Below are 27,915 nucleotides of genomic sequence, written 5' to 3'. Positions count from 1 at the left end.
GGTGCAGGCTCGATGGGCCGAAATGGCCTCTATCTGCACTGTGGATTCTGTGATTCTGTGAAGAGCAAGGGCTGCGGCTCCTCCAACACTACCTCCTGGATCCCCGTACCTGCCTCACTTCTAGTCACACCATCCTGACCCTGGCCACGGACTACATCTGAATTAATTAATCTAATTGGTGTGACTACCTCCTAATACACAGAGTGGAGAATCAATGACATTTCATATGTTGGTCTTTAACCAGCTATTGTTTACCATTTAACACCCAGATAGGAAACAATCAGAACTTTTCACACCACTTCCATACAAGGCATTATTTGGAGCACTGCAGATTTAACTAATGCTCCTTAGTAAAATTAGTGAATTAACACCCAGCACAAGGTGGAGATTCTCATACAGTAAGTAGAGTCACACCATAAAGTTCAGTTGAAAACAAAGTTGGGAAAAACAACATTTGGAAAACAGTAACTAAACGATTGCATTTTGAAAATTTTACAGCAAGAGTAATCTTTCAAACTACGATAGCAAAATCGTGGCGGCGCCACGTGAACACTCTCGCTTCAGCAGCACCGACGCACTCCATCTCAAAGCTGTCCGGGTCCACAGTTCCATTTCATCCTTCGACTCATTCGACGCTTCAACAAAAAACTTTTTTTCTTCCTTTCCGATGTCAAGGATCGCAAGCTTCATCAACTCTTGGACACCAACGCCCCTCCGGAACCCTCCCAATCTCACCCCCTGCCGCGTTTTCACTATCCCCTCTGACCTTCCCCTCTCTGACCCCGAACAATCAGTCCTTAGCAAAGGCCTGTGCTTCATCCCCTTACGCCACCGCCTCAATGAATTTCGAGCTCGGCACGATGCTGAGCTCTTTTTCCGCCACCTTCGCCTCCGTGCCCACTTCTTTGGCCAGGAGTCTTCCCCCCGCGCAACTGACCCTTTCTCCCGCTTGCAGAATTCCCGTTCTACCTGGACCCCTCCCTCTGGCCTCTTACCCTCTCCAGATCTTTTCATTGCCAACTGCCACCGTGACATCAGCCATCTCCATTTCTCTGCTCCCCCTCACTCACTCCAACCTACCTCCCTCTGAACTTGCAGCACTCCATTCTCTCAGATCCAACCCTGACATTGTCATTAAACCTGCTGACAAGGGTGGTGCTGTTGTTGTTTGGCGAACCAACCTCTACCTAGCGGAAGCTGAACGCCAACTCTCCAACACCTCCTCCTACCTCCACCTGGACCATAACCCCACTACCGAACATCAAGCCACCGTTTCCAAGACTGTCACTGACCTCATCTCCTCTGGAGATCTTCCCCCCCGCTGCCACCAACCTCATAGTTCCCCAACCCCGCACAGCCCGCTTCGACCTCCTTCCCAAGATCCACAAACAGGACTGCCCTGGTAGACCCATCGTTTCAGCCTGTTCTTGCCCCACGGAACTTATCTCTTCCTATCTTGACTATCTTTTCTCCCCCTTGTCCAGTCTCTTCCCACCTACATCCACGACTCTTCGGACGCCCTCCGCCACTTTAACAGTTTCCAGTTTCCCTGCCCCAACCGCCTCCTTTTCACTATGGACATACAACCACTACACCTCCATCCCCCACCAGGATGGCCTGAGGGCGCTCCGCTTCTTCCTTGAACAGAGGCCCAACCAGTCCCCATCCACCACCACCACCCTCCTCCACCTGGCTGAACTTGTTCTCACATTGAACAACTTCTCCTTTGACTCCACTCATTTCCTCCAAATCAAAGGTGTTGCCATGGGGACCCGCATGGGTCCTAGCTATGCCTGCCTTTTCGTGGGATATGTGGAACACTCTTTGTTCCAGTCCTACTCGGGTCCCCTCCCTCACCTCTTTTTCCGGTACATTGATGACTGTATCGGTGCCGTCTCCTGCTCTCACCCTGAACTAGAAAATTTCATTCACTTTGCTTCCAATTTCCACCCTTCCCTCACCTTCACATGGTCCATCTCCAACGCTTCCCTTCCTTTCCTCGACTTCTCCGTCTCCATCTCTGGGGATAGGTTATTGACAAACATTCATTACAAGCTGTTCTATTTCCTGCTTTTTTCCAGTTCTGACGAAGGGTCTTCGACCTGAAACGTTAACTCTGTTTCTCTCTCCATGGATGCTGCCTGGCCTGCTGAGTTTTCCCAGCGTTTTCTGTTGTTATTTCAGATTTCCAGCATCCGCAGTATTTTGCTATTGATTCACTACAAGCCCACTGACTCCCACAGCTACCTTGTCTATACTTCCTCCCATCCCGCCTCCTCTAAGGACTCTATTCCATTCTCCCAGTTTCTCCGTCTCCGCCGTATCTGCTCTGACGATACCACCTTCCATACCAGTGCTTCTGATATGTCTTCCTTTTTCCTCAACCGAGGATTCCCCTCTACTGTGGTTGGCACAGCCCTCGACCGTGTCCATTCTATCTCCTGCACTTCTGCCATAATCCCTGCCCCTCCCTCCCCACTGGAACCACGATAGAGCTCCCATTGTCCTCACCTTTCACCCCATCAGCCTCCACATTCAACGGATCATCCTCCGCCATTTCCGCCACCTCCAGCGTGATCCCACCACCAAACGCATCTTCCCTTCACCTCCCCTTTCAGCATTCTGTAGGGACTGCTCCCTCCACGACACCCTGGTCCACCCCTCTATCACCCCCAGCACCCCTTCCTCTTTGCCCGGCACCTTCCTGTGCAAGCGCAGGAGATGCAACACATGCCCTTATACCTCCCCCCTTCCCACTGTCCAGGGCCCCAAACACCCCTTCCAGGTGAAACAGCAATTTAGAGTCATAGAGTAATACAGCACGGATAGAGGCCCTTCGGCCCATCGTGTCCGCGCCGGCCATCAAGCCCTGCCTAATCTAATCCCATATTCCAGCATTTGGCCCGTAGCCTTGTATGCTATGGCATTTCAAGTGCACATCCAAATGCTTCTTAAATGTTGAGGGTTTCTGCCTCCACAACCCTTTCAGGCAGTGAGTTCCAGACTCCAACCACCCTCTGGGTGAAAAAGTTCTTTCTCAAATCCCCTCTAAACCTCCCGCCCTTTACCTTGAATCTATGCCCCCTAGTTATTGACCCCTCTACTAAGGGAAAAAGCTCCTCAGCATCCATCCTATCTATGCCACTCATAATTTTGTACACCTCAATCATGTCCCCCCTCAGCCTCCTCTGCTCCAAGGAAAACAAACCCAATCTGCCCAGTCTCTCTTCATAGCCGAAGCGCTCCAGCCCTAGTAACATCCTGGTGAACCTCCTCTGCACCCTCTCTAACGCGATCACATCCTTCCTGTAGTGTGGCGACCAGAACTGCACACAGTATTCCAGCTGTGGCCTAACCAGTGTTTTATACAGCTCCATCATAACCTCCTTGCTCTTACATTCAATGCCTCGGCTAATGAAGGCAAGTATCCCATATGCCTTTTTTACCACCTTATCCACCTGTTCCGCCGCCTTCAGGGATCTGTGTACTTGCACACCCAGATCCCTCTGACCCTCCGTCTTGCCTAGGGTCTTTCCATTCATTGTGTATTCCTTTGCCTTGTTAGTCCCCCCAAAGTGCATCACCTCGCACTTTTCCGGGTTAAATTCCATTTGCCACTGTTCCGCCCATCTGACCAACCCATCTATATCGTCCTTTAGACTGAGGCTACCCTCCTCGCTATTTACCACCCTACCAATTTTTGTATCATCCGCGAACTTACTGATCATACCCTTTACATTCATATCCAAGTCATTAATGTAGACCACAAACAGCAAAGGACCCAGCACCGATCCCTGTGGTACCCCACTGGCCACAGGCTTCCAGTCACAAAAACAACCTTCGACCATCACCCTCTGCCTTCTGCAACTAAGCCAGTTTTGTATCCAATGTGCCAAGGCACCCTGGATTCCATGGGCTCTTACCTTCTTGACCAGTCTCCTGTGCGGGACTTTATCGAAGGCCTTACTGAAACCCATGTATACCACATCCACTGCGTTACCCTCATCCACACACCTAGTCACCCCCTCAAAAAATTCAATCAAATTAGTCAGACATGATCTTCCCTTGACAAAGCCATGTTGACTATCCCTGATTAATCCTTGCCTCTCCAAGTGGAGACAAATTTTGTCCCTCAGGATTTTTTCCAATAATTTTCCTACCACTGATGTTAGGCTCACTGGCCTGTAGTTCCCCGGTTTTTCCCTACTACCCTTCTTGAATAATGGTACTACATTAGCGGTTCTCCAGTCCTCTGGCACATCCCCTGTGGCCAGAGAGGTCCTGAATATATGTGTTAGAGCCCCCGCAATCTCCTCCTTTGCCTCACACAGCAGCCTGGGATACATTTCATCCGGGCCTGGGGATTTATCCATTTTTAGGCCAGCTAAAACCGCCAATACCTCCTCCCTCTCGATGTTAATATGTTCGAGCATATCACAGTCCCCCCGCCCTATTTCTATGTCTACATCGTCCTTCTCCATAGTGAAAACAGATGCAAAAAATTCATTTAGAACCCCTCCTACATCTTCCGGCTCCACACACAGATTGCCACTTTTGTCCCTAATGGGCCCTATTTTTTCCCTAGTTATCCTCTTACTCTTAATATACTTATAAAACATCTTCGGATTTTCCTTTATTTTGCTCGCCAGTGTTATTTCATGGCCCCTCCTTGATCTCCTAATTTCTTTTTTAAGTATCCCCCTGCACTTTTTGTACTCCTCTAGGGCTTCCTCCGTCTTTAGCCTTTTGTATCTACCAAAAGCCCTCCTTTTTTTCCTAATCCATTCTCGTATATCCCCTGACATCCAAGGTTCCCTGTGGTTTTTGGAACCACCCTTGACCTTTACGGGAACATGTTGCCATTGTATGATCTCAATCTCCCTTCTGAAAGCCTCCCATTGCTCCGATGCGGATTTTCCTACAAGTAGCTGATCCCAGTCCATTTTGGCCAGATCCTGCCTTATCCTATTAAAATCGGCCTTCCCCCAATTTAGAACCTTTATTTCCGGCCCATCCCTGTCCTTTTCCATGACCACCTTAAATCTTACCATATTATGGTCACTATCACCAAAGTGCTCACCTACTAGCACTTTTTCCACTTGGCCGGCCACATTCCCTAGAATTAGGTCCAGTACCGCCCCCTCTCTTGTAGGACTTTCTACATGCTGGCTCAAAAAGCTCTCCTGGATGCACTTTAAGAATTCTACACCCTCTGAGCCTTTCACACTCTGACTATCCCAGTTAATATTGGGGAAGTTGAAATCCCCCATTATTATTACCCTATTATTTGCACATTTCTCTGAGATTTGCCTACATATCTGTTCCTCTATCTCCCCCTGACTGTTTGGAGGCCTATAGTACACTCCCAGCAAAGTGCTTGCCCCCTTTTTGTTTTTAAGCTCCACCCATATGGCCTCATTAGAGGACCCTGCTAATATATCATCCCTCCTTACTGCAGTAATTGACTCCTTAATTAATATTGCGACACCCCCTCCTCTTATACCTCCCCCTCTGTCTCGCCTGAAGATTCTGTACCCCGGAATATTGAGCTGCCAATCTTGCCCTTCCCTCAACCATGTCTCCGTGATAGCAACAATATCATACTCCCATGTGTTTATCAACACCTTCAGTTCATCCACCTTATTTGCAAGACTCCTTGCATTAAAATAGATGCCATCCAGCCTTGCCCTTATATATTTGCCCTGTCTACCAAGCTGACTTGTTTTTTTCTCTATAATTGGCAGCACATCCCCCCCTATTTCAGCTCCCCTCTGTATCCCATCCCCCTGCCAAGTTAGTTTAAACCCCCCCCCCCCCCCCCAACAGTGCTAGCAAACCTCCCCGCAAGTTTAGGGGCTGGGAAAGAGGGATGGGGATGAAAGAACAAAAGGGAAGGACAGTGATAGAAAGCAGGAGAGATTGCAATCTAGTATACTGTATTCGCTGCTCACGATGTGGCCTCCTCTACATTGAGGAGACCAAACGCAGATTGGGTGACCGCTTTGCGGAACACCTCCGTTCAGTCCGTAAGAGGGACCTCGAGCTCCCGGTGGCCTGTCACTTTAATTCACCGCTCCATTCCCACTCGGGACCTCACCGTCCTCGGCCTCTTGCATTGTTCCATGGAAGCTCAGCGTAAGCTCAAGGAACAGCACCTCATCTTTCAATTAGGCACTTTACTGCCTTCTGGACTCAACATAGAGTTCAATAATTTCAGATCATAACCTCGGCCCCTATCATATATATATTTTTTTTATCCACACTTTTGTTTGGCCTTTTTTTCTTCCCTCCCACATGGCAGCTGTCCTTTATTCTGCCAGCGCAATTCACACTTCATCTAGAGCCATCCTTTTTTCCTTAACCTGTCCCATTACCACCTCCTCTTGTCTTGAATATCTCTTAATATCTCTCAATGTTTCTTAATCTCTCCTGCTTTCTATCCTATCACTGTCCTTCCCTTTTGTTCTTTCATCCCCATCCCTCTTTCCCAGCCCCTAAACTTGCTTTAAAATCTATTCCTTTTCCTGCTTTTTTCCAGTTCTGACGAAAGGTCTTCGACCTGAAACATTAACTGTTTCACTCTCCACAGATGCTGCCTGGCCTGCTGAGTTTTTCCAGCGTTTTCTGTTATTAACCTTTCAAACTAGGTGTACAAGTATGGAATTTTTTCTGTTCAGTAGAGTTGCAACAAAATTCTAGTCATCCTGTTATTAACTAATTAACTAGTGTCTCTTCCTTGGCATTGCTCACAAGTCCGAAGATACGTTGTCTGATCCCATGTAATGTATAATATATTATCAGGGCCACTACTTACAATGATTTAGTTACTTAGCTTGCCCCAAGGCGAGGAATTAGTCCTATGCTGCAGTAGGCAGAGGATGCGATTAGATGTTAATGATGTAGGAGGGAGCATTCCCACCCTCCTATCTCAATATTCTCTTGTTGTGGATCAGGAGACAGCAAGAGGCTGGCACCGGGCCACGTGCATGGACTCGCTTCTCGGATCAGTGCGGGGACCCAGCAGCAAGTTACAGAGGTCCTGTCTATTGACCTCCTCTCACGTCACTATCTAGGACCCCAAACACTCTTTCCATCAAGTCTTGGATGAGCCACAATATCCTCCAGCTAAATATAAACTAAATGGTACAATCATAAAGGGGTGCAGGAAGAGAGAGACCTGGGGGTATATGTACACAAATCTTTGAAGGTGACAGGACAAGTTGAGAAGGCTGTTAAAAAAGCATATGGGATCCTTGGCTTTATAAATAGAGGCATAGAATACAAAAACAAGGAAGTTATGCTAAACCTTTATAAATCAGTGGTTCGGCCTCAGCTGGAGTATTGTGTCCAATTCTGGGCACCACCATTTAGGAAGGATGTCAAGGCCTTAGGGAGGGTGCAGAGGAGATTTACTAGAATAATATAATAGATGAGGGACTTCAGTTATGTGGAGAGACTAGGGAAGCTGGGGTTATTCTCCTTAAAGCAGAGAATGTTAAGGGGAGATTTAATAGCGGTGTTCAAAATCATGAAGGGCTTTGATAGAGTAAATAAAGAGAAACTGTTTCCAGTGGCAGAAGGATCGGTAACCAGAGGACACAGATTTAAGGTGATTGGCAAAAGAACCAGGAAGAGATGAGCAGAATTTTTTTAACGCAGCGAGTTGGTGGGTGAATGAAGGAGAGAGAGAGAGAAAATGAGAATGTGAAAGAGAAGAGACAGACAAAGAGGAGACTGTCTGAGTGAGAGACGGACAAAACTGGATTATTTGTTGGATTCTACGTTACTGAGCACAGTGCACTCAAAGTTCAAATTGGTCACTGCCTGTTTCTCAGGCTGCACGAAATACACACCCCAGGATGGTTGATATACATATCTCAGGACAAGGGCTCCATATGCGTAGGTTGATTGCTACTATTTGTCTTTTGGATAGGGTCCTATGCACCAAATCATTCAAAATATCTGGAACTGATCAATGGGTGAAGCCATTCCATCAAATTCATACATTGTGATTGATGTCCTGGCGGTCTTTTTAAAGTAACAGTCTTGATTGACAGCTATATCTTGAATCAGGTTTGTAAGAAGGAAGGGGCTATGTCTCTTTGTAAAAGTTTTGACAGGCAGCTCTGTAGCCAATTGGCTGTCTGTGCTCAGAGCTGAGCCAGAGGACTTCACGGTAGCATGTAGCCACATAGGAAATAAGCAACTAAGTTTTAAGCCAGTATGATGTTGAGGATTAGAGCCAGAGATATATGTTTGTTGTTAACATTTCTATGTTAGTTGAAGTTTGCAATTGGTGCTGATATAGTTTGTATCTAGCATTATTCAAGAAGGGTAGCAGGGATAAACCAGGGAATTACAGGCCAGTGAGCCTAACATCTGTGGTAGGGAAATTATTGGAAAAAATTCTGAGGGACAAAATTAGTCTCCACTTGGAGAGGCAAGGATTAATCGGGGATAGTCAGCATGGCTTTGTCAAGGGTAAATCATGTCTGACAAATCTGATTGAATTTTTCGAGGGGGTGACTAGGGGGGTGGATGAGGGAAATGCTGTGGATGTGGTTTACATGGACTTCAGTAAAGCTTTTGACAAAGTCCCGCATAGGAGACTGGTCAAGAAGGTAAGAGCCCATGGAATCCAGGGTGCCTTGGCGCGTTGGATCATAAACTGGCTGAGTGGCAGGAGGCAGAGGGTGATGGTCGAAGGTTGCTTTTGTGACTGGAAGCCTGTGTCCAGTGGGGTACCTCAGGGATCGGTGCTGGGTCCCTTGTTGTTTGTGATCTACATAAATGATTTGGATGAGAATGTAAAAGGTATGATCAGTAAGTTCGCAGATGACACGAAAATTGGTGGGGTGGTAAATTGTGAGGAGGAAAGCCTCAGGCTACAGGACGATATAAACGGGTTGGTCAGATGGGCGGAAAAGTGGCAAATGGAATTTAACCCTGAAAAGTGCGAGGTGATGCATTTTGGACGGACAAATAAGGCAAGGGAATACACAATGAGTGGTAGGACCCTAGGAAGTACAGAGGGTCAGAGGGACCTTGGTGTACATGTACATAGATCTCTGAAGGCAGCGGAACAGGTAGATAAGGTGGTTAAAAAGGCATATGGGATACTTGCCTTCATTAGCCGAGGCATAGAATATAAGAGCAGGGAGGTTATGATGGAACTGTACAAAACGCTGGTGAGGCCACAGCTGGAGTACTGTGTGCAGTTCTGGTCGCCTCACTATAGGAAGGATGTGATTGCTTTGGAGAGGGTGCAGAGAAGATTCACCAGGATGTTACCTGGGATGGAGCGCCTCAGCTATGAAGAGAGGCTGGACAGGCTGGGGTTGTTTTCCTTGGAGCAAAGAAGGCTGAGGGGGGACCTGATTGAGGTGTACAAAATGATGAGGGGCATAGATAGGGTAGACAAAGAAGAACTTTTCCCCTTAGTAGGGGGGTCAATAACAAGGGGGCATAGATTCAGGGTAAGGGGCAGGAGATTTAGAGGGGATTTGAGGAGGAACTTTTTCACCCAGAGGGTGGTTGGAATGTGGAACTCAATGCCTGAAAGGGTGGTAGAGGCAGGAACCCTCACAACATTCAAGAAGCATTTGGATGAGCACTTGAAATGCCATTGCATACAAGGCTATGGACCAAATGCTGGAAAATGGGATTAGACTGGACAGGGATGGATGGGCGGCGCAGACACGATGGGCCGAAGGGCCTCTTTCTGTGCTGAAAAACTCTATGACTCTATGACTCATTCTTTTACTGGTTTACATTCAATAAATTAGTCTAGTGGTTTATTGCCTGAGCCATGGTTTGATAACATATTATTCATCAGTCTATCAAAGTCCAGGAGCTCACATAGCAACACGTAATTATATTAAATGAACCTGAGTACAGCCATTCTCTGTTCAACACGCTTCTCCTCTTCTTCGTTAGTCCCTCGGAACTGAGGAGGACTTGCTTCCACGCTAAAAATGAGTTCTCAGGTGACTGATGAGTCCAATGAGGGACCTACAGTCTCTGTCACAGATGGGGCAGACGGTGGTTAAAGGGGCAGGTGGGTGGGGTGCTTGGGTTGACGTGCGCTCCAGCCGCTTGGCTTCCACTTGCTCCCGGCGAAGAGACTCGAAGTGTTCAGCGCCTTCCCGGATGCTTCTCCTCCACTTTGAGCGGTCTTGGGCCAGGGATTCCCAGGTTTCGAGGGGATGTTGCACTTTTTCAAGGAGGCTTTGAGGGTGTCCTTGAAGCGTTTCCTCTGCCCACCTGGGGCTCTCCTGCTGTGTCAGAGCTCCGAGTAGAGCGCTTGTTTTGGGAGACTCGTATCAGGCATGCGGACGATGTGGCCCGTCCATCGGAGCTGATCGAGCATGGTCAAAGCTGCGGGAGTGCGAGAGCGGGCGGGAGAATGCGAGCGAGAGAGCGCGAACGCGAGAGAGAGCGCGAACGCGAGAGAGTGAGAGCGCGAACGCGAGAGAGCGCGAACGCGAGAGAGCGCGAACGCGAGAGAGAGAGAGCGCGAACGCGAGAGAGAGAGCGAACGCAAGAGAGAGAGCGAACGCAAGAGAGAGAGCGAACGCAAGAGAGAGAGCGAACGCAAGAGAGAGAGAGAGAGAGAGAGAGACAGAGAGAGAGAGAACGCGAGAGAGAGAGAATGCGAGAGAGCGTGTAGGTCAGATGATGGAGAGGGTATCAGGAAAAAGAGAGCGAGCGAGAACAAGAGATAAAGCAAAAGAATGAGAGAAAGAGATGAGTGTGCGAGCGTGCAAAAGTGCACAAAGCGAGAGAGAGAGAGAGCACAAGAGAGACACCAACCATCTGGGAGAAATTAAAACATCTGTTTTCCTTTAGCCAACTCCGTGATTTGTATCTTTACTTTAAGCCTCTTCTGCAATCTTAGTTCCAAGTCTAAAACAGATCTGTGTTTCTAATTTATTTGCAGTAGTGGTATGCCTTCTCTCCTCACTCTGCTGAAAAGCTTTTGGTGAAGAATAATAAAACTGTGTTCTTAGTAACGCTCTGTGGGAATGGATGAAGCTCACTTAATACTGATTTATGTGAACAAAATATCCAGCAATTGCTTTGCAACGTGTTTAAGAATCCTAAAAGGAACTGGATCCTAATAGTTTTTAAATAACAAGAAATCATTGCAATAACTTCTCTTGCACATACCAGGGTTAACGGTCAAAAGTTACCACAGCTCATGGGGGTAGTATTTTGCATCCTTCTCCCTTTAAGAGCACATCCATCAGCACTCCAGAGCAAGGGATGTTAAATGTTTCCTGGTCCTAATCGTTACCCAGTGACAGTATGGACATCGGGGGAGGGGCAGAATCAGGTGCGGTTGTGCTGCCCCTCATGGTTGAATAATCTGCACCACTCAGTGTCAAGACTAATTAAAAACAGCTACTCAGATAAGGTACTGGAGAGCTGCTGATACCTGTATGACCACACCCAGCACCTTCAGGGACTGTACCCCACTGAGAGTCAGCACCTTCAGGAAACTGTAACCCCAGTGAGCATTGGTACCTTCAGGGAACTGTACCCCAGTGAGAGTCAGCACCTTCAGGAACTGTACCCCAGTGAGAGTCAGCACCTTCAGGAACTGTACCCCAGTGAGAGTCAGCACCTTCAGGAACTGTACCCCAGTGAGAGTCAGCACCTTCAGGAACTGTACCCCAGTGAGAGTCAGCACCTTCAGGAACTGTACCCCAGTGAGAGTCAGCACCTTCAGGAACTGTACCCCAGTGAGAGTCAGCACCTTCAGGAACTGTACCCCAGTGAGAGTCAGCACCTTCAGGAACTGTACCCCAATGAGAGTCGGCACCTTCAGGAACTGTACCCCAGTGAAAGTCAGCACCTTCAGGGACTGTACCCCAGTGAGAGTCAGCACCTTCAGGAACTGTACCCCAGTGAGAGTCAGCACCTTCAGGAACTGGACCCCAGAGAGAGTCAACACCTTCAGGAACTGGACCCCAGTGAGAGTCTGCACCTTCAGGAACTGTACCCCAGTGAAAGTCAGCACCTTCAGGAACTGTACCCCAGTGACAGTCAGCACCTTCAGGAACTGGACCCCAGAGAGAGTCAACACCTTCAGGAACTGGACCCCAGAGAGTCAACACCTTCAGGAACTGTATTCCAGTGAGAGTCAGCCTGTGTTTTTCTCCCGTGAATAAAAGAAAATAACATTGTCGTAGCGTAAGTATATTTTCCAATTCTGGTTTTGACAGAATAGTCCTACAGCACTAGAGCTTTTGCTGTCCATATCTTCATGAAATCATCTTCAGGCCTCCTCGTTATTTGCCAAATCCTCTACTTTTGTGTTTTCGGCAAATTTCCAAGGTTGTATTCCATTAGACCGTCTAATTACTGAGCAAAAGTTGACCCAAAACTGACCCTTGGGGTACACCACTTCCAACACTTCTCCAATCCAAGCAATATCCATTTACCCTAATTCTGTGTCCTGTTTGCCAACCAGCTTTCTATCCATGCTGCTACAGTTTCTCATATACATTAGAATTTTTCTAACAAGCCTCTTCTGAAACACTATCGCTGCGAAATTTGGTAGGTTAGCGCCTCCCGTTCGCGCCTGGTGGGGGCACTAATGGGTTAGCGCCCGGTCGCGGTGAATCTAACGCCGTACGCGACCTTCAGTGGCGAATTAGCGCTTGCGCTAACTGTTAGCGCCTAGGCCTCTCACATGGTGATGGTCAATGCGTGTGCAATGCCCCGTTAACAGCACCGATGCAAAATTGCCTTTCGTCCCCGCTTTAGCATCTCACGCCGACAACGCCAGTAAGAGGAGGCGTTGTACACTCGGAAGTGCGCTGCAGGAGCGGTAATTAAAAGGGAATGTTTCCGTATCGCTTGAACATCGCGATAAAGGCGCTTTCAGTGATCGCACCGTTTATTACTTGCACCAGTCTGCTGCCTGCACAAAATGTTTTACAACTTTTCCTCAAAACATCTCCAAATGCTGCACTTTCTGAAAGTGATCGGGGCTGCAATGGCAGTTGCTCAGGTCGCATTGAAAAACACCACTGATGACTATGTGGTTATACAGCGTGATTGCCTCTTCCTTTTAAGAGATGGAAGCAGCCTGTGTGATTAAAGAGTGCCGTTTGGACTACGCACTGTTATATCCGTGTATCTTAATGTTGTGTCCTTCAATAATCAGACAACAGACTGCAGGGAACGATCAACAGGTGTTTACTGAATGAGGGTTCAAACTGCAACTGACTGTACAGATCACTACTCAGGGTTTATATACAGGTGTGGTCACTGCCAGTACTACAGGATACAGGAGCTGTAAAAAGTAGTTCTCCCCCTTAAAGGTGCATACATTACACGCACGAGCTTCTTTATCGCTCTGCCGATAGCGCCCCGCTCTCCGAAGTTAGTGCCCGAAGTTAGGAGTGTAGCGTTTGATTTAGCGTTCCACTTCCGAATTTCTCCCCCTTTGTCAAATGCCTTCTGAAAATACATATACAGTACATCTACTGCATTGTTTTATCTATCCATTGTCAGTCCTTCAAAAAAACTATTAAATTTGTCAACCATGACTTGCTTTTAATAAATATATGCTAGTTGTCCTTGATTAACCTCTGCATTTATAAATGTTCACTTTTATCTGGAATTATGGCTTCTAAGAGTTTTCCCACAAATGACGTTCGGCCAATTGGCTTATTACTTTATCGTCATCATTGCCCTTCTTCAACAAAGGTTTAACTTCTCCAGTCCCACAGCGCAGTCAAGGAGGATTGAAAAATTGTGCCCGGAGCCACCGTTATCTCTTCTCTGACTTTTTTCGAACAACCTAGAATACATACCATCAGGGCTAATGATTTATCTACCTTGAATCCTCCTACTTTTTTCAGAACCAATTCCTTTTGTACAGCTATCTTTATACAATTGTTCTATATCCTCCTCCAGTATATCTACATTCTCATTTCCATAATCATTTGTAAAAACTGATGAAAAATATTTCAATTACAGGACCATACAATGAGCATCTCATCCATAATGTGTAATTGGCACTTGAAGTAGCATGTCAAAGATTTTAATTTAAGAAATGCTGACAGAGCTTGAAATATAGATAAAGAACCTTCTCCAAGGGCAGCTGCAAGGCAGCCATTTATCAATGTGAGGAGTGACTGGCTGCACTGTATATTATAGTTGCAGGGAGAAAGCGGTGACCCTTTCATTAAAGTCATAAAACCATCGATCTTTTCCAATAAATACCCAAGGTCCATGCCCCCTCCCGCAGGCTGTGCAGACAGTAAGGAATAGGCAATGTGTAAAATTACTAGCCACAGCCCCAGCAAGAAGTAAATTATGCCTCCAAATTGTTACTAAATTCAAAAGTTACAAAAGCAAACAAAGTAATTCCACGTCTCAATTAGAACAAAAAATAAACAGAGTTGGAGCCTATTGCATAGAATTACATAGAATATACAGCACAGAAACAGGCCATTTGGTCCATCTAGTCTGTGCTGGGGTTTATACTCCACACGAGTCTCCTCCTGTTCCATCTCCCTCATCTCAGTCTTTCAGCATATCTAATTTCCTTTTCTCTCATGTACTCGTCTAGTTTCTTTTTGAAAGCATCTAAGCTACTTGCCTCAACCACTTCCTGCAGTAGTGAGTTCCACATTCTAACCACGCTGAGTAAAGAAATTTTTCCTCATTTCCCTATTGGATTTATTAGTAACTATCTTTTATTTATGGCCCCTAGCTTTGGATTCTCCCATAAGGTGTAAATATTCTCTCCACATCTACCCTGTCCAACCCATTCATAGTTTTGAAGACCTCAATCAGGTCTCCTCTAAGTCTTCTTCTTGCTAAAAAAAAAAAAGAAAGCCCCCAACCTGTTCAATCTTTCCCGATCGCTGTAATCTTTCAGTTCTGGCACCATCAACCTTCTAAATCTTTTTTGCACTTTCCTAAAAGTTGACATCAAATATTGCAAAATACAGTAAACTCTTTCGTATCCAGCACCGACGGATCCGGGATGGTGCCGGTTGATTAAAAATTCCGGATGACGGAGAGGTAGGCAATTTTTAACAAAAAAAATAAAAACAAGTGACTAACTCGGCCACCGCGGGAAACTCGGACTCAGAAAAACGAAAAATGGATGGATTCGGCAAGATTACCGGCTATCTATTTTGACGGTTATTGAAGAATTTCGGTTGATTAGGTGCCATTTAAACGAGAGTTTACTGTAGAATGTAAATCCCCTCAGTAAAGATGTTTTTAAAACCCACAGTGTTGTATTGTATGAGACCAAGGGGAGCATCAAACCTCAATTTTAAAAAGTCATTCTGTTTTTATCTAAAGTTACTAATTTCTGAAATGTAATTGTGCAAACAGTGCAGTCACAACAGCTTATTTACTGGATAGCATCTGACCAGAATATTTTTTGCTCTCATTGTACAAGAAACCTGCTGGAAAATGAGATACACACCAGAATCGCTGAGCACCAGGAATCCTGCATGAATATACGTGTTCCTGAGCCTGGTCAATACCATCAAAACTGAGCTCATGTCAGGTCATGGATCAGATTAAAGGTGGGACCTGTATGAATGAACATTTCACTCTACACTGAACCTTCCCTCGGTCTGCATCAGAGCTGCTGCTGAAAACAAAGAATCACAACATAAATAAACCATAACATTGTGTTTATTTGCAGGTGAGCCAGGAAAATGCCCCTTTAATTCTTAGATTAGCTTCTGATGTTGTACTATTTGATTTCCCTTCACCGCTATCAGAAGTCAATGAGTAAGAACACTGTGACCCCTCATAACTCCAGTCCCAATACTTCCCTATGGTTGTGGCGGCGGTATAGAATCCAATTGATGGAATTCGTTTTCCAACAAGACACTATACAACTTACCAGAGTACTAAAAGTTTAATCATCATCGCACCCTGCCCTGTTAGACCCAGGGTTTGAACTCACACCTAAACTTTCAAGAGCTGCAGGACCACCCACAAGACAACAACAACAATGTGCATTTATATAGCACCTTCAACGTCCCAAGGCGTAACCAGACAAAAATTGACACCGAGGCAAAGAAGGAGATATGAGGAAGAATGTACAGGAAACTCTTGTTTAAACGGCACCTAAATATCCGGAATTCTCTATTAACCGGCAAAATTCATACTCCGAAAACACCTCAATAACCGGAAATGTTGCCGAGTCCGAGTCTCCCGCGGTGGCCGAGTTGGTCAGTGGGGGTAGTTCGCCAAACTGCCACTACTCGGCTTCTTGGCACTGTCAGAAGTCCGAACACCTCAATAACAGAAGTCTGACTCTTTGTTTGTTAAAAATAGCCGCGGTAGATAACCCTCTCCGTCATCCGGAATTTTTAATCAACCGGCACCATCCCGGTCCTGTCGGTGCCGGATACCAAAGAGTTTCCTGTATAAAGCTTGGTCACAGTCAAGTTTTAAGGAGCATCTTAAAGGAGGCGAGAGAGAGGTGGAGGGTCAGAGAGACTGTTATTCAGAGGTGCTCCAATAGTCTGCCGTAAAAACAACAATGCTACTTTCAGTAGTAGCAGAGAACCCTTTCAGAACAAAAAAAAGTACCGCTACAAGAGAGACAGATTATGCCTGAAGCTAATAGGAACAATGTTGGAGAGGGTTTAAACTAGCTTGGCAGGGGGATGGGAACCTGAGAGTAGATTCAGACGGGAGAGAAGCAAAGCTGGAAATGGAAGGCAGAAAATTAGTAAGCGAGTTTGGAAGGCAGAGAAAACAAAGGCTAGAAAATAGACAACAAGGGAGTGTGGCAATGCTAAATGGTATATACTTCAATGCAATGAGTCTAGGGAATAAAGCAGATGAGCTGAGGGCACAGACAGACACGTGGGAGTATGATATAGCTATTACTGAGACATGGCTGAAAGGGCAGGAACGGCAGCTCAACATTCCTGGTTACAGGGTTTTCAGACGAGGTAGAGAGGGGGATAAGAAAGGAGGGGGGGTCGCAATATTGATTAAAGAAACAATTACAGCTGTGAGGAGAAATGATATCTTAAAAGGATCATCCAACGAGGCCATATGGGTGGAACTGAAAAGCTAAAAAGGGGCAATCACACTGCTGGGAGTGTACTATAGACCACCAAACAGTCAGAGGGGGATAGTAGAGCAAATATGTAGGCAAATTTCTGAGACGTGCAAAAATAGGGCAGTAATAGTAGGGGATTTCAACTTTCCTAATATTAACTGGGATAAAATTAGTGTGAAAGGTATAGAGGGAGCAGAATTCTTAAAATGCATTCAGGAGAACTTTTTTAGCCAGTACATAGCAAGCCCAACAAGAGAGGGGGCGGATCTGGACCTAGTTTTAGGGAATGATGAAGCTGGGCAGGTGGAAAGGGTATCAGTGGGAGAGCATATTGGTGGTTGTGATCATAATTCACTTAGATTTAGCGTAGTCATGGAAGAGGACAAGGATAGACCAGGAATAAAAGTTTTAAATTGGGGGAAAAGCTAATTTTACTAAGCTGAGATGTGATTTAGCCAAAGTGAACTGGAGACTTGAAGGTAAATCAGTGTCAGAGCATTGGGAGGCATTCAAGGAGGAAAGTGAGAGTTCAGAGCAAGTATGTTCCCTTAAAGAAAAAGGGCAGGACTAACAAATCTAGAGCTCCCTGGATGTCAAGGGGCAAAGGGAGGGATAAAGAAAAAAAGGGAAGCTTATGACAGATACCGAGGGCTCAATAATGCAGAAACCCTAGACGAGTATAGAAAATGCAGGGGTGAAATTAAAAAGGAAATTAGGAAAGTAAAGAGAGGGCATGAAAAAATATTGGCAAGTAAAATCAAGGAAAACCCAAAGATGTATTATAAATAGGGTTGCAAAATTCTGGGAATTTTTAAAAAGAGGAAACTTTCCATGGGAATTTTCGGGAATTTTGAGTTTTTTGCACACTGATGGTTTTTGTCTCTGACCCTTATATTATCTTTGTTGTCAAAATAGACATACTGTTCCATACAAATAAAAACAGGCTTTCAAAACTTTATTTAGGTTATAATTTTGAACTTTATTTAACCCCCACAAAAAAGACCCATCTAAAATAAAATAAAAAGAGCGTCAGCTTATTTAGCCTGTAATTTGTCCTTATTTTGTCCCTTTGAGTCTTCTACTCATGAGTCTTCTGAGTCTTCTACTCCTCATTGCTCCTCCTGATTCTCTGACTCTGGCTCTGATGTGTCCATTTCCTCCTCTGTGTCAGTGTCTAGCTGTGTGGTGGACACTTCTGTATCTGGCTCAATAAGTTGTAGGTTCGCCCGGATAGCCACCAGTTTCTCCACTCTCTTGTTAGTCAGCCTGTTGCGCACCTTTGTATGCGTATTCCCAAAAAGCGACCAGTTTCGTTCAGAGGCCGCTGATGAAGGTGGGATTTGGAGTATCACCGATGCAATAGGTGACAGGGCCGCAGATGCACAAAGTCCCTTCCACCAGGTTTGTGCACGGATATGCTTGCATGATTCCCATATCCCATCCCCATTCCAAAGACCTTGCTTGGTAGAGAACTTTGCCAGACTTCCCAGAACTTTGCCCACATCCAGATTGAGATGGTGTGAGAGGGTAGAAATCACACTAAGCGCTGTTGATCTGTTCTCCAGAAAGTATTGGTCTCCCAACATGCTTTGGGTCCAGCATGTATGCTGCAGCATGAATCGGCTTGACACAAAATTCTTGACGCGTCTGTATGAATTGAACAATTGCCTTCTCCTCTGCTTTGAGCAGCAGGGATGTGGGTAGAGCAATGCTGATTTGTTCTTTTAAATCAGTAAAAAGCCTGAGAACATCTGACAAGACAGCGTCATCTCCTTCAATCTGAGCAATTGCAGATGCTACTGGTGAGAGTAGTTTAAGGCTGCTAACCACTCTCTCCCAAAACACATCATCCAGCAGTATTTTCTTGATGGTGGTTTCCATATCCCCAGACTGGGATATTGCCATTTCTTGCAGCGACTCCTTACCCTCCAGAAGGCTGTTGTACATTATGACAACACCACCCCATCTAGTGTTGTTGGGCAGCTTCAGTGTGGTGTTCTTGTTCTTTGTCATTTGCTTGGAGTTGTAGGTTGCTGCAACTACCTGTTTTCCCCTGACATACTTAACAACTTGCTTGGCTCTCTTGTACAGTGCTTCCATGGTTCTCAAACCCATGATGTCCTTGGGGAGCAGGTTAAGCCCATGAGCTGCGCACCCAATAGACGTAATATGAAGGTAGGCCTCCTCCACTTGAGCCCAAGCAGCCTTCATATTCGCAGCATTGTCAGTAACTACTGCAAAGGCCTTTTGTGATCCAAGATCATTGATGACCGCTTTCAGCTCATCAGCAATGTATGTGCCTGTGTGTCTGTTGTCCTTTGTGTCTGTGCTCTTGAAGAACACTGGGAGAGGAGTGGAGACGATGTAGTTTATGATGCCCTCCCCTCGTACATTTGACCACCCATCTGAGATAACTGCAAAACAGTCTGCCATCGCTATCGTTTCTTTGAGCTTTCCTTGGACTCTGTTATACTCAGCCTCCAGCAAATAAGTAGACAAAGCATGTCTGGTGGGAGGACAGTATGCAGGGCGAATAACATTGAAAAATCTCTTCCAGTACACATTGGCTGTGAGCATGAGGGGTGAGCCTGTTGCATATACAGCTCGAGCAAGGCACTCATCTGCATTCTTCTGGCTATGGTTATCCATTGTATCAAAGAACCTTCCAAGTGGGCCAGGAGTTGCTGATGATAAGGAGCCTGATGCTGAATGAGAACCATCATCTTCTTGAATGGAAGCAGAGGAACTCTGGGCTGACTGCTGTGAGCTTTGAGTGAAGTTGTTGCATTTGGATAAATGCTGCTGCATCTTTGTGGCATCCTTTACATATGGCTTTCTACAGTGTTTGCACATGTACACAGTCTTTCCATCTTTAATGCCTGGGGTAAAATCCTTCCACACATCCGACGGTAAACGTGGCATTGTTCTATGCAGAGAAATAAAGGGCATTCATCTCTGTGTCGAACTGCGGTCGATCAGCACGATTGCAACAGGGTGAGTACATTTTTGCTGATGCTCCATGTGATGGAAGCATGACCTGTACACACACGACGCTACATCACCAATAGTGTATTATTTTGTATATTTTAAATTGAAGGACAACAGAGTTCAACAAGTAACTGGTTTATTTGGTATAAAGTCTGATTTACTTACTGCATCATCACAACATCAGCAGAAAACAAAATGACTTCCCTCAGGACCCCTAACCCGGATCTTAAAAAAACTATAGCAGTCTTACAGATGCCTGCAGGCCAATCACAATTCGATATGCAAATATTACAAATAGAGGGAGCTAATCGCTCATCCAACCAATCAGGACACATTTGTTCACAGTCACACACAAAACTTGTAATTATTAAAACAAGCCAAGTAAGAAGATAAACATATATTGATTAAGAAATTCCTTAATAATTAAGATTCCATCTCTGTTAGTAATTTTAAGAGAGGACCTGTGGAAAAAAAAATACAAAAAAAACAATATTATGCTAGCATGTGCTTTTTTGGGCAAAATTCCCAAGCTAAACTTCCCATGGAAAATTTCCGGAAATTTCCCGGAAACTTTCCACCCCTTTGCAACCCTAATTATAAATACATTAAGAGCAAGAGGATAACTAAAATAAGAGTAGGGCCTATTAGGGATCATAAAGGTAACCTGTGTGTGGAGGCGTGGGTTTGGTTCTTAATGAATACTTTGCGTCTGTTTTCACAAAAGAGAGGGACGATGTAGAAATTGCAATAAGGGAGGAGGAGTGTGAAATATTGGATGAAATAAGCATAGCGAAAGAGTAAGTATTAAGGGGTTTAGCATCTTTGAAAGTGGATAAATCCCCAGGCCCGGATGAAATGTATCCCAGACTGTTAAGAGAAGTAAGAGAGGAAATAGCAGAGGCTCTGACCATCATTTTCCAATCCTCTCTGGCTACAGGTGTGGTGCCAGAGGACTGCTAATGTGGTACCGTTGTTTAAAAAGGGAGAAAGGGATAGACCGATTAATTACAGGCCAGTCAGCTTAACCTCGGTGGTGGGGAACTTATTGGAAAAAATTCTCAGGGACAGGATAGATCTTCATTTAGAAAGACACGGATTAATCAGTAACAGTCAGCAAGCATTTGTTAAAGGAAGGTCGTGTCTGACTAACTTGACTGAATTTTTTGAGGCGATAGTAAGGAGGGTAGTGCGTTTGATGTAGTCTATTTGGATTTTAGGAAAGTAAAAGGCCTTGGGATCCAAAGCAAAGTGGAAAGTTGGATCCGAAATTGGCTCAGAGGCAGGAAACAAAGGGTAATGGTCGAAGGGTGTTTTTATGACTGGAATGCTGTTTCCAGTGGGGTTCCGCAGAGCTCAGTACTGGGTCCTTGCTTTTTGTGGTATATATCAATGATTTGGACTTGAATGTAGGAAGTATGATTAAGAAATATGCAGATGATACAAAAATTGTCCGTGTGGTTGATAATGAAGAAGAAAGCGGTAGACTGCAGGCAGATATCAATGGACTGGTCAGAACAGTGGCAAATAGAATTCAATCCAGAGAAGTGTGAGGTAATGCATTTGGGGAGGGCTAACATGGCAAGGGAATACACAATAAATGGTGGGACACTGAGAAGTGCAGAGAATCAGAGGGACCTTGGAGTGCATGTCCACATGTGAGGGAATACGCCATATTTCAAAAAGATACACCATAATATGAACAGAATACTGATATTATTAATACATGATATACTGGGTTTACATAGAAACATAGAAGATAGGAGCAGAAGTAGGCCATTCGGCCCCTCGAGCCTGCTCCGCCATTCAATGCGATCATGGCTGATCATCCAAATTCAGTACCCTGTCCCTGCTTTCTCCCCATATCCCTTGATCCCTTTAGCCTTAAGAAATATATCCAGCTCCTTCTTGAATATATTTAATGAATTGGCCTCAACTGCCTTCTGTGGTAGAGAATTCCACAGGTTCACCACTCTCTGGGTGAAGAAATTCCTCCTCATTTCTGTCCTAAATGGCTAACCCCTTATCCTTAGTCTGTGACCCCTGGTTCTGGACTCCCCGACCATCGGGAACATCCTTCCTGCATCTAGTCTGTCCAGTCCTGTCAGAATTTTATAAGTTTCAACGAGATCCCCTCTCATTCTTCTAAACTCCAGCGAGTATAAGCCCAATCGTCCCAATCTCTCCTCATACGTCATTCCTGCCATCCCAGGTATTAAAAACCTAAAGCCTCGGAGACACAGGCTGCAAACAGAAATATAGGCTTCCGAGATAAAGATCAGTTGTTTAACAAAGTTGTAAAAACCAAAGTAGCTTTGAAATGGGACTTAGTTAAATATACTAAAACAATTACACTATTGAAATGGCAGTTTGGCGCTTCCGAAAGCTCTAGAGTTTGGAGGGAACACAATGAGAAGACCCAGTTTAAGGTGTTATAAGCTAACACATTAAACAGAAACACAAATGTTAAAAGAGGCATATGCCTTTGAAAAGATGACATCAAGTAAAAGAAACACCTGCTGGTCAAATAGTTTTTATGTTAAACTTGGAAGACAGGAAACACGATTAAATATGCAACCAATTGAGATAGCTAAAAATGCATGAAACACTCTGGTCAAAGTGTCTTTAATATATACATAAGTATATATGATACCAACAAGAAGATTTTGAAGATATAACTTCAATAGCGACACCAAGCAATTACATTGTGTTTGTATTGAACTTGGAGCAGTAAGGAGACTCAACGTCTGCTAAAAAAGTTAAGCCAATATTAAGAATCGAATGAAAGAATTTTATAAGAATGGCGTCAAACAGAAACCATAGCTGTCATATTGTTTTTATGATGGTTTTTGGAACACTTAAAAGGTAGAGACATAATTATGCATGCAATAGTTGAATTGACAGTAAGATAGAAAGCATTCAAAAGAGAGAATGAATAAAGACAATTAGCTGACATCAGCAGAGAACTTCAAAGAATAAACCACTGCAAAAAGGGTATAAAAATAAGTGCTTTTCAAACAGAAAGTCAGAACTCGCTGAACGGGCCAAGCGTTTCTCAACTTCACAGGCACGCTCTAAGTTTTTAAACTTTGAGTCTCGGGTAATCAAAGTAATTGATTTTGGTGGAAGTTCTGGATTTAGAAATAAGTAAGAAATGTAACAAAGTAAAGATTTGAAAATAAGGATCTCTGAGAAATAAGAAATGTAAACTATCTGTAGTTTGAATTGTTAAATGTTGCGACTGATTCAACTGAATGTTGGCTCTTAAATAAAACTAGATATTTTTAGAATTGTCTCAAGAGTAATTCTGTATAAACTCACGAATCCAATTTCTGAACACTCTTTTGTAAGGAGTTGCAGAATTCTGGGGGGTATTCCGGACCCTCATAATATCCGGAAGGTTATAGTCTAGTTAAACTTATTAAAAATGCTATCTGGAGGACGGTAACATCTTCAGTCGTTCCTTTCCTTTAGGGAGAGATAGCCTGAACCTTTGGACCCATTTAAGCATCTTGTAGAATTCGGCTATCTCTAACTTAAGTTGAAGGTGAACGTCTGGCGAATACGCCTGATCTGGGGTAGCCCGAAAGGGCTAGGACTTTCAATTATCCCTTCACACAGATTCCTGAAATGTAGCAGGACAGGTAGAGAAGGTGGTTAAGAAGGCATACAGGATACTTGTGGACGCATTGGTTGTCATCTTCCAAAATCTATAGAATTTTGGAACGGTTCCTGCAGATTGGAGGATAGCAAATGTAACCCCGCTATTTAAGAAAGGAGGGAGAGAGAAAACGGGGAACTACAGACCTGTTAGCCTCACATCAGTAGTTGGGAAAATGCTGGAATCTATTATAAAGGATGCAATAACTGGGCACTTAGAAACCAATAGTAAGATTGGGCAGTCAACATGGATTTATGAAAGGGAAATCCTGTTTGACAAACCTACTGAGTTCTTTGAGGATGTAACTAGTGGAGTACACAAAGGGGAACTGGTAGCTGTGGTGTATTTGGATTTTCAGAAGGCCTTCAATAAGGTCCCGCAAAAGAGGTTGGTGAACAAAATTAGGGCACATGGAATTGGGGGTAATATACTAGCATGGATTGAGAATTGGTTAACAGACAGAAAACAAAGAGTTGGGATAAACGGGTCTTTTTCAGGATGGCAGGCTGTGACTAGTAGGATACCGCAAGGATTGGTGCTTGGGCCCCAGCTATTCACAATCTATATCAATGATTTGGAAGAGGGGACTAAATGTAACATTTCCAAATTTGCTGATGATACAAAGCTAGATGGCAGTGTCAGTTGTGAGGAGGATGTGAAGAGGCTTCAAGGGGATCTCGACAGGCTCATTGAGTGGGCAAGAACATGGCAGATGGAATATAATGTGGAAAAATGTGAAGTTATCCACTTTGGTAGAAAAAAACAGAAAGGCAGAGTATTTCCTAAATGGTGAAAGATTGGGGAATGCAGATGCTCAAAGAGGCCTGGGTGTCCTAGTACATGAGTCACTGAAAGTGAATGTGCAGGTGCAGCAAGCCATTAGGAAGGCAAATGGTATGCTGGCCTTCATTACAAGAGGATTTGAGTACAGGAGTAAAGAAGTCTTACTCCAATTATATAGGGCCTTGGTGAGACCACACCTGGAGTACTGTGTACAATTTTGGTCTCCTTACCCAAGGAAGGATATACTTGCCATAGAGGGAGTGCAACAAAGGTTCACGAGATTGATTCCTGGGATGGCGAGGCTGTCATATGAGAAGAGATTGAGTAAACTAGGCCTGTATTCTCTTGAATTCAGAAGAATGAGAGGGGATCTCATTGAAGCATGCAAAATTATTACAGGGCTTGATAGGGTGGATGCTGGGAGAATGTTTCCCTTGGCTGGGGAGTCCAGAACCAGGGGCCACAGCCTCAGGATAAAGAGTAGGCCATTCAGGACTGAGATGAGAAGAAATTTATTCACACATAGGGTGGTGAATCTTTGGAATTCTCTACCCCAGAGGGCTGTGGAGGCTCAGTCATTGGGTATATGCAAAACGGAAGTCGATAGATTTCTGACTAGTAAGGGCATCAAGGGATATGGCGATAGGGCTGGTGAATGGAGTTGAGGCAGAAGATCAGCCATGATCTCATTGAATGGCAGAGCAGGCTCGAAGGGCCGAATGGCCAACTCCTGCTCCTATTTCTTATGTTCTTGCCTTTATAGATAGAGTGGATAGGAAGGACCTAATTCCCTTAGCAGAGGGGTCGATAACCAGGGGGCATAGATTTAAAGTAATTGGTAGGGGATTTGAGGAGAAATTTTTTCACCCAGAGGGTGGTGGGGGTCTGGAACTCACTGCCTGAAAGGGTGGTAGAAGCAGAGACCCTCATCACATTTAAAAAGTACTTGGATGTGCACTTGAAGTGCCATAACCTACAAGCCTACGGACCAAGAGCTGGAAAGTGGGATTAGGCTTGATAGCTCTTTGTCGGCCGGCACGGACAAGATGGGTCGAATGGCCTCCTCCTGTGCTGTAAATTTCTATGATTCTATGAGACTTGCAAAGAACATTGAAGCAGCTATACTGAATCATCTAAACTTGGTAGGTGGGGCAAGGAGGGTCCCAGATGAGATGGATCATAGGTTAGGAAGTAGGGAACAGGTGGGTGAAGACAAAAACTCAAATACATGAACCAGAAGCCAGGAATAGGGAAGCATGACTGGCTCCAGAGGATGGTAACCAGTAAACATTTGGGTTATACAATATACGAAAAAGATAGTAGACAGAAAAGAGGTGGTGTAGGTCCGGTAAGCCTAAATGTCAGGAACCCCTAGAGGGTAAATGAAGTTGATCCTGTGGGAGGTGGAAGGCTACACAATGAACATCTCCAACAGGAAAAAACAAAGGTAACATTAGGATTATGTTACAGACCATCAGATCAGCAGAAGAAGGAAGATAGTTTGCTTTATGAAGGGAGAACAGGGTATGTGAGAATGGGAAAGTTATTTTAATGGGAATACTTCAATCAACCAAATATAAATTGGGAAAACCCCAAGCTTTTTATAGTGTGTGTTGGTGAATGTAATGCATGACTGCTTCATGATCCAGTGCTTCAGGGAAGTTACTGGTAAAACTTACCACAGATTCAATGCGATTCCGTCTAAGATTGAGTTCTGTCAGTGAATCAAGGCCACTCATGTTTTCAGCATGAACAATGAAGTTCCCCGCGAGGTTAAGCACTCGCAGTTCAGTCAAATGATTAATGTTTTCCATCCTACAGATCTGTAAATAAAATAAATCTTAATGTTAGCAGATTTCCACACAAGGATATAAACATATAGCTCAAGAGAAAAATTGTAACTTTTGCCTCTCCCCACAGATAAAATAAACAATGAACCAAATTTAAAAACGAAAAACAGGAAGACAAACCAGTAGTGAAACGGTAAAAGTGAGCAAGTTAATAATAAAAACAGCATAACAGGAAACCATTTTTGTTTTAAAGGGAAGAGTTGCTCTTCTACAGTACCTTAGCATTTCTCGAAAACTAGAAAGAAAGACTTGCATTTATATCGTGCTTTTTCACAACCACTGGACATCCCAAAGCACTTTACAGCCAATTAAGTACTTTTGAAGTGTAGTCACTGTTGTCATGTAGGAAACGCATCAGCCAATTTGCGCACAGCAAGCTCCCACAAACAGCAATGTGATAATGACCAGATAATCTGTTTTTAGTGATGTTGATTGAGGGATAAATATTGGCCAGGACACCAGGGAGCACTCCACTGCTCTTCTTCGAATAGTGCCATAGGATCTTTTACGTCCACCTGAGAGGGCAGACGGGGCCTCGGTTTAACACCTCTGCTGAAAGACGGCATCTCCGAAGTGCAGCACTCCCTCAGTACTGCACTGGGAGTGTCAGCCTAGATTTTTGAGCTCAAGTCTCTGGAGTGGGACTTGAACCCACAACCTTCTGACTCAGAGGTGAGAGTGCTGCCTATTGAGCCACAGCTGACACTACTTAATCAAAACACTTCATGTACAATGAATTATTGTCTCATCTACAGGTCAGCATTTCCAACAATGGAACATGTCAGGCCTGACCTAGTAACTATTGCTCCATACATTGACAGACATGCTGCACCTATTTATTGTATGCTTTAAGCTGTGGCTCATCAGAAACAGGTTCACCTATGGAGACTGTAAACTGCCATGAACATGAATAAGAGATTTGGGAGAGGGTCCGGGTGCAAACACTGTTCAGCTCTCACTTTCAGATTTGGTTGCCTCTGCTGAGTTATCTTATTAACTGAGTTCCATCTCATTTGTTCCACAAGAAGAAACTGGACAAAATATCAATGCACTGATTCTCTGGGTGAGGGGAGACAGCAGAAAGTAAAGGGTGGAAATGTGCCAGGCCTTATCTTATCCTTTGTTCTGCTAGGAACAAGACTTAAACCTCCAAAATTCATTTCAAGTAGGAGCCTCTTAGTCAGCAAAGTGTGTTTCATTGCAACAGATCCCATTGCACTGAAGATGGTCCAGAGAAGAGGATCCTACCAAAAGCAGTTAAGCTTAACTCAATTGGTAGCATTGTTAACTCTGGGACATGTCATGTGTTTGAGCCTTAATGATGGATTTGAGCATATAATCTAGACTAACATTCAGTGAAGTACTGAGTGAATGCTGTATTGTTGGAGGTGCCATACTCCAGATGACTGTCCTGGTGGGTTAGATGGATATTAAAGTTTCCATGGGACTATTTGAAGAGCAGGAAATTCTCCCAGTCTGCTGGCCAATATTCCTCCCCAAATCACCACCAAAACAGATTAACTGATGCAAATAGGTTATGGCATAACAATAGCGGCTGCATCAGAAAGTAA

The 27,915-nt window shown here is 44.6% G+C and overlaps 1 protein-coding gene across 7 annotated transcripts in view; it reads right to left on the bottom strand.

Annotated features, from left to right (window-relative positions):
* Positions 1–27,915, bottom strand: part of lrrc49 (leucine rich repeat containing 49) — a 423,652-nt gene that overhangs the window by 295,653 nt on the left and 100,084 nt on the right. For all 7 annotated transcript variants that reach the window (XR_015074388.1, XM_085972505.1, XM_085972503.1 and 4 more), the window contains one exon: positions 26,174–26,317. Coding sequence is in view for 6 of the 7 variants with exons in the window: in XM_085972505.1 (XP_085828631.1) it covers positions 26,174–26,317 (144 nt within the window). In the remaining variant the exon portion in view is untranslated. The remainder of the gene's footprint in view (positions 1–26,173; positions 26,318–27,915) is intronic.

Source organism: Somniosus microcephalus, chromosome 32 (assembly GCF_052327205.1).
Source record: "Somniosus microcephalus isolate GS21.2 chromosome 32, FLI_Smic_1.0, whole genome shotgun sequence".
In the NCBI taxonomy this organism is placed as follows: domain Eukaryota; kingdom Metazoa; phylum Chordata; class Chondrichthyes; order Squaliformes; family Somniosidae; genus Somniosus; species Somniosus microcephalus.
Note: the sequence above shows the minus strand (reverse complement) of the source record. Positions and strands in the feature narration are given on the sequence as shown.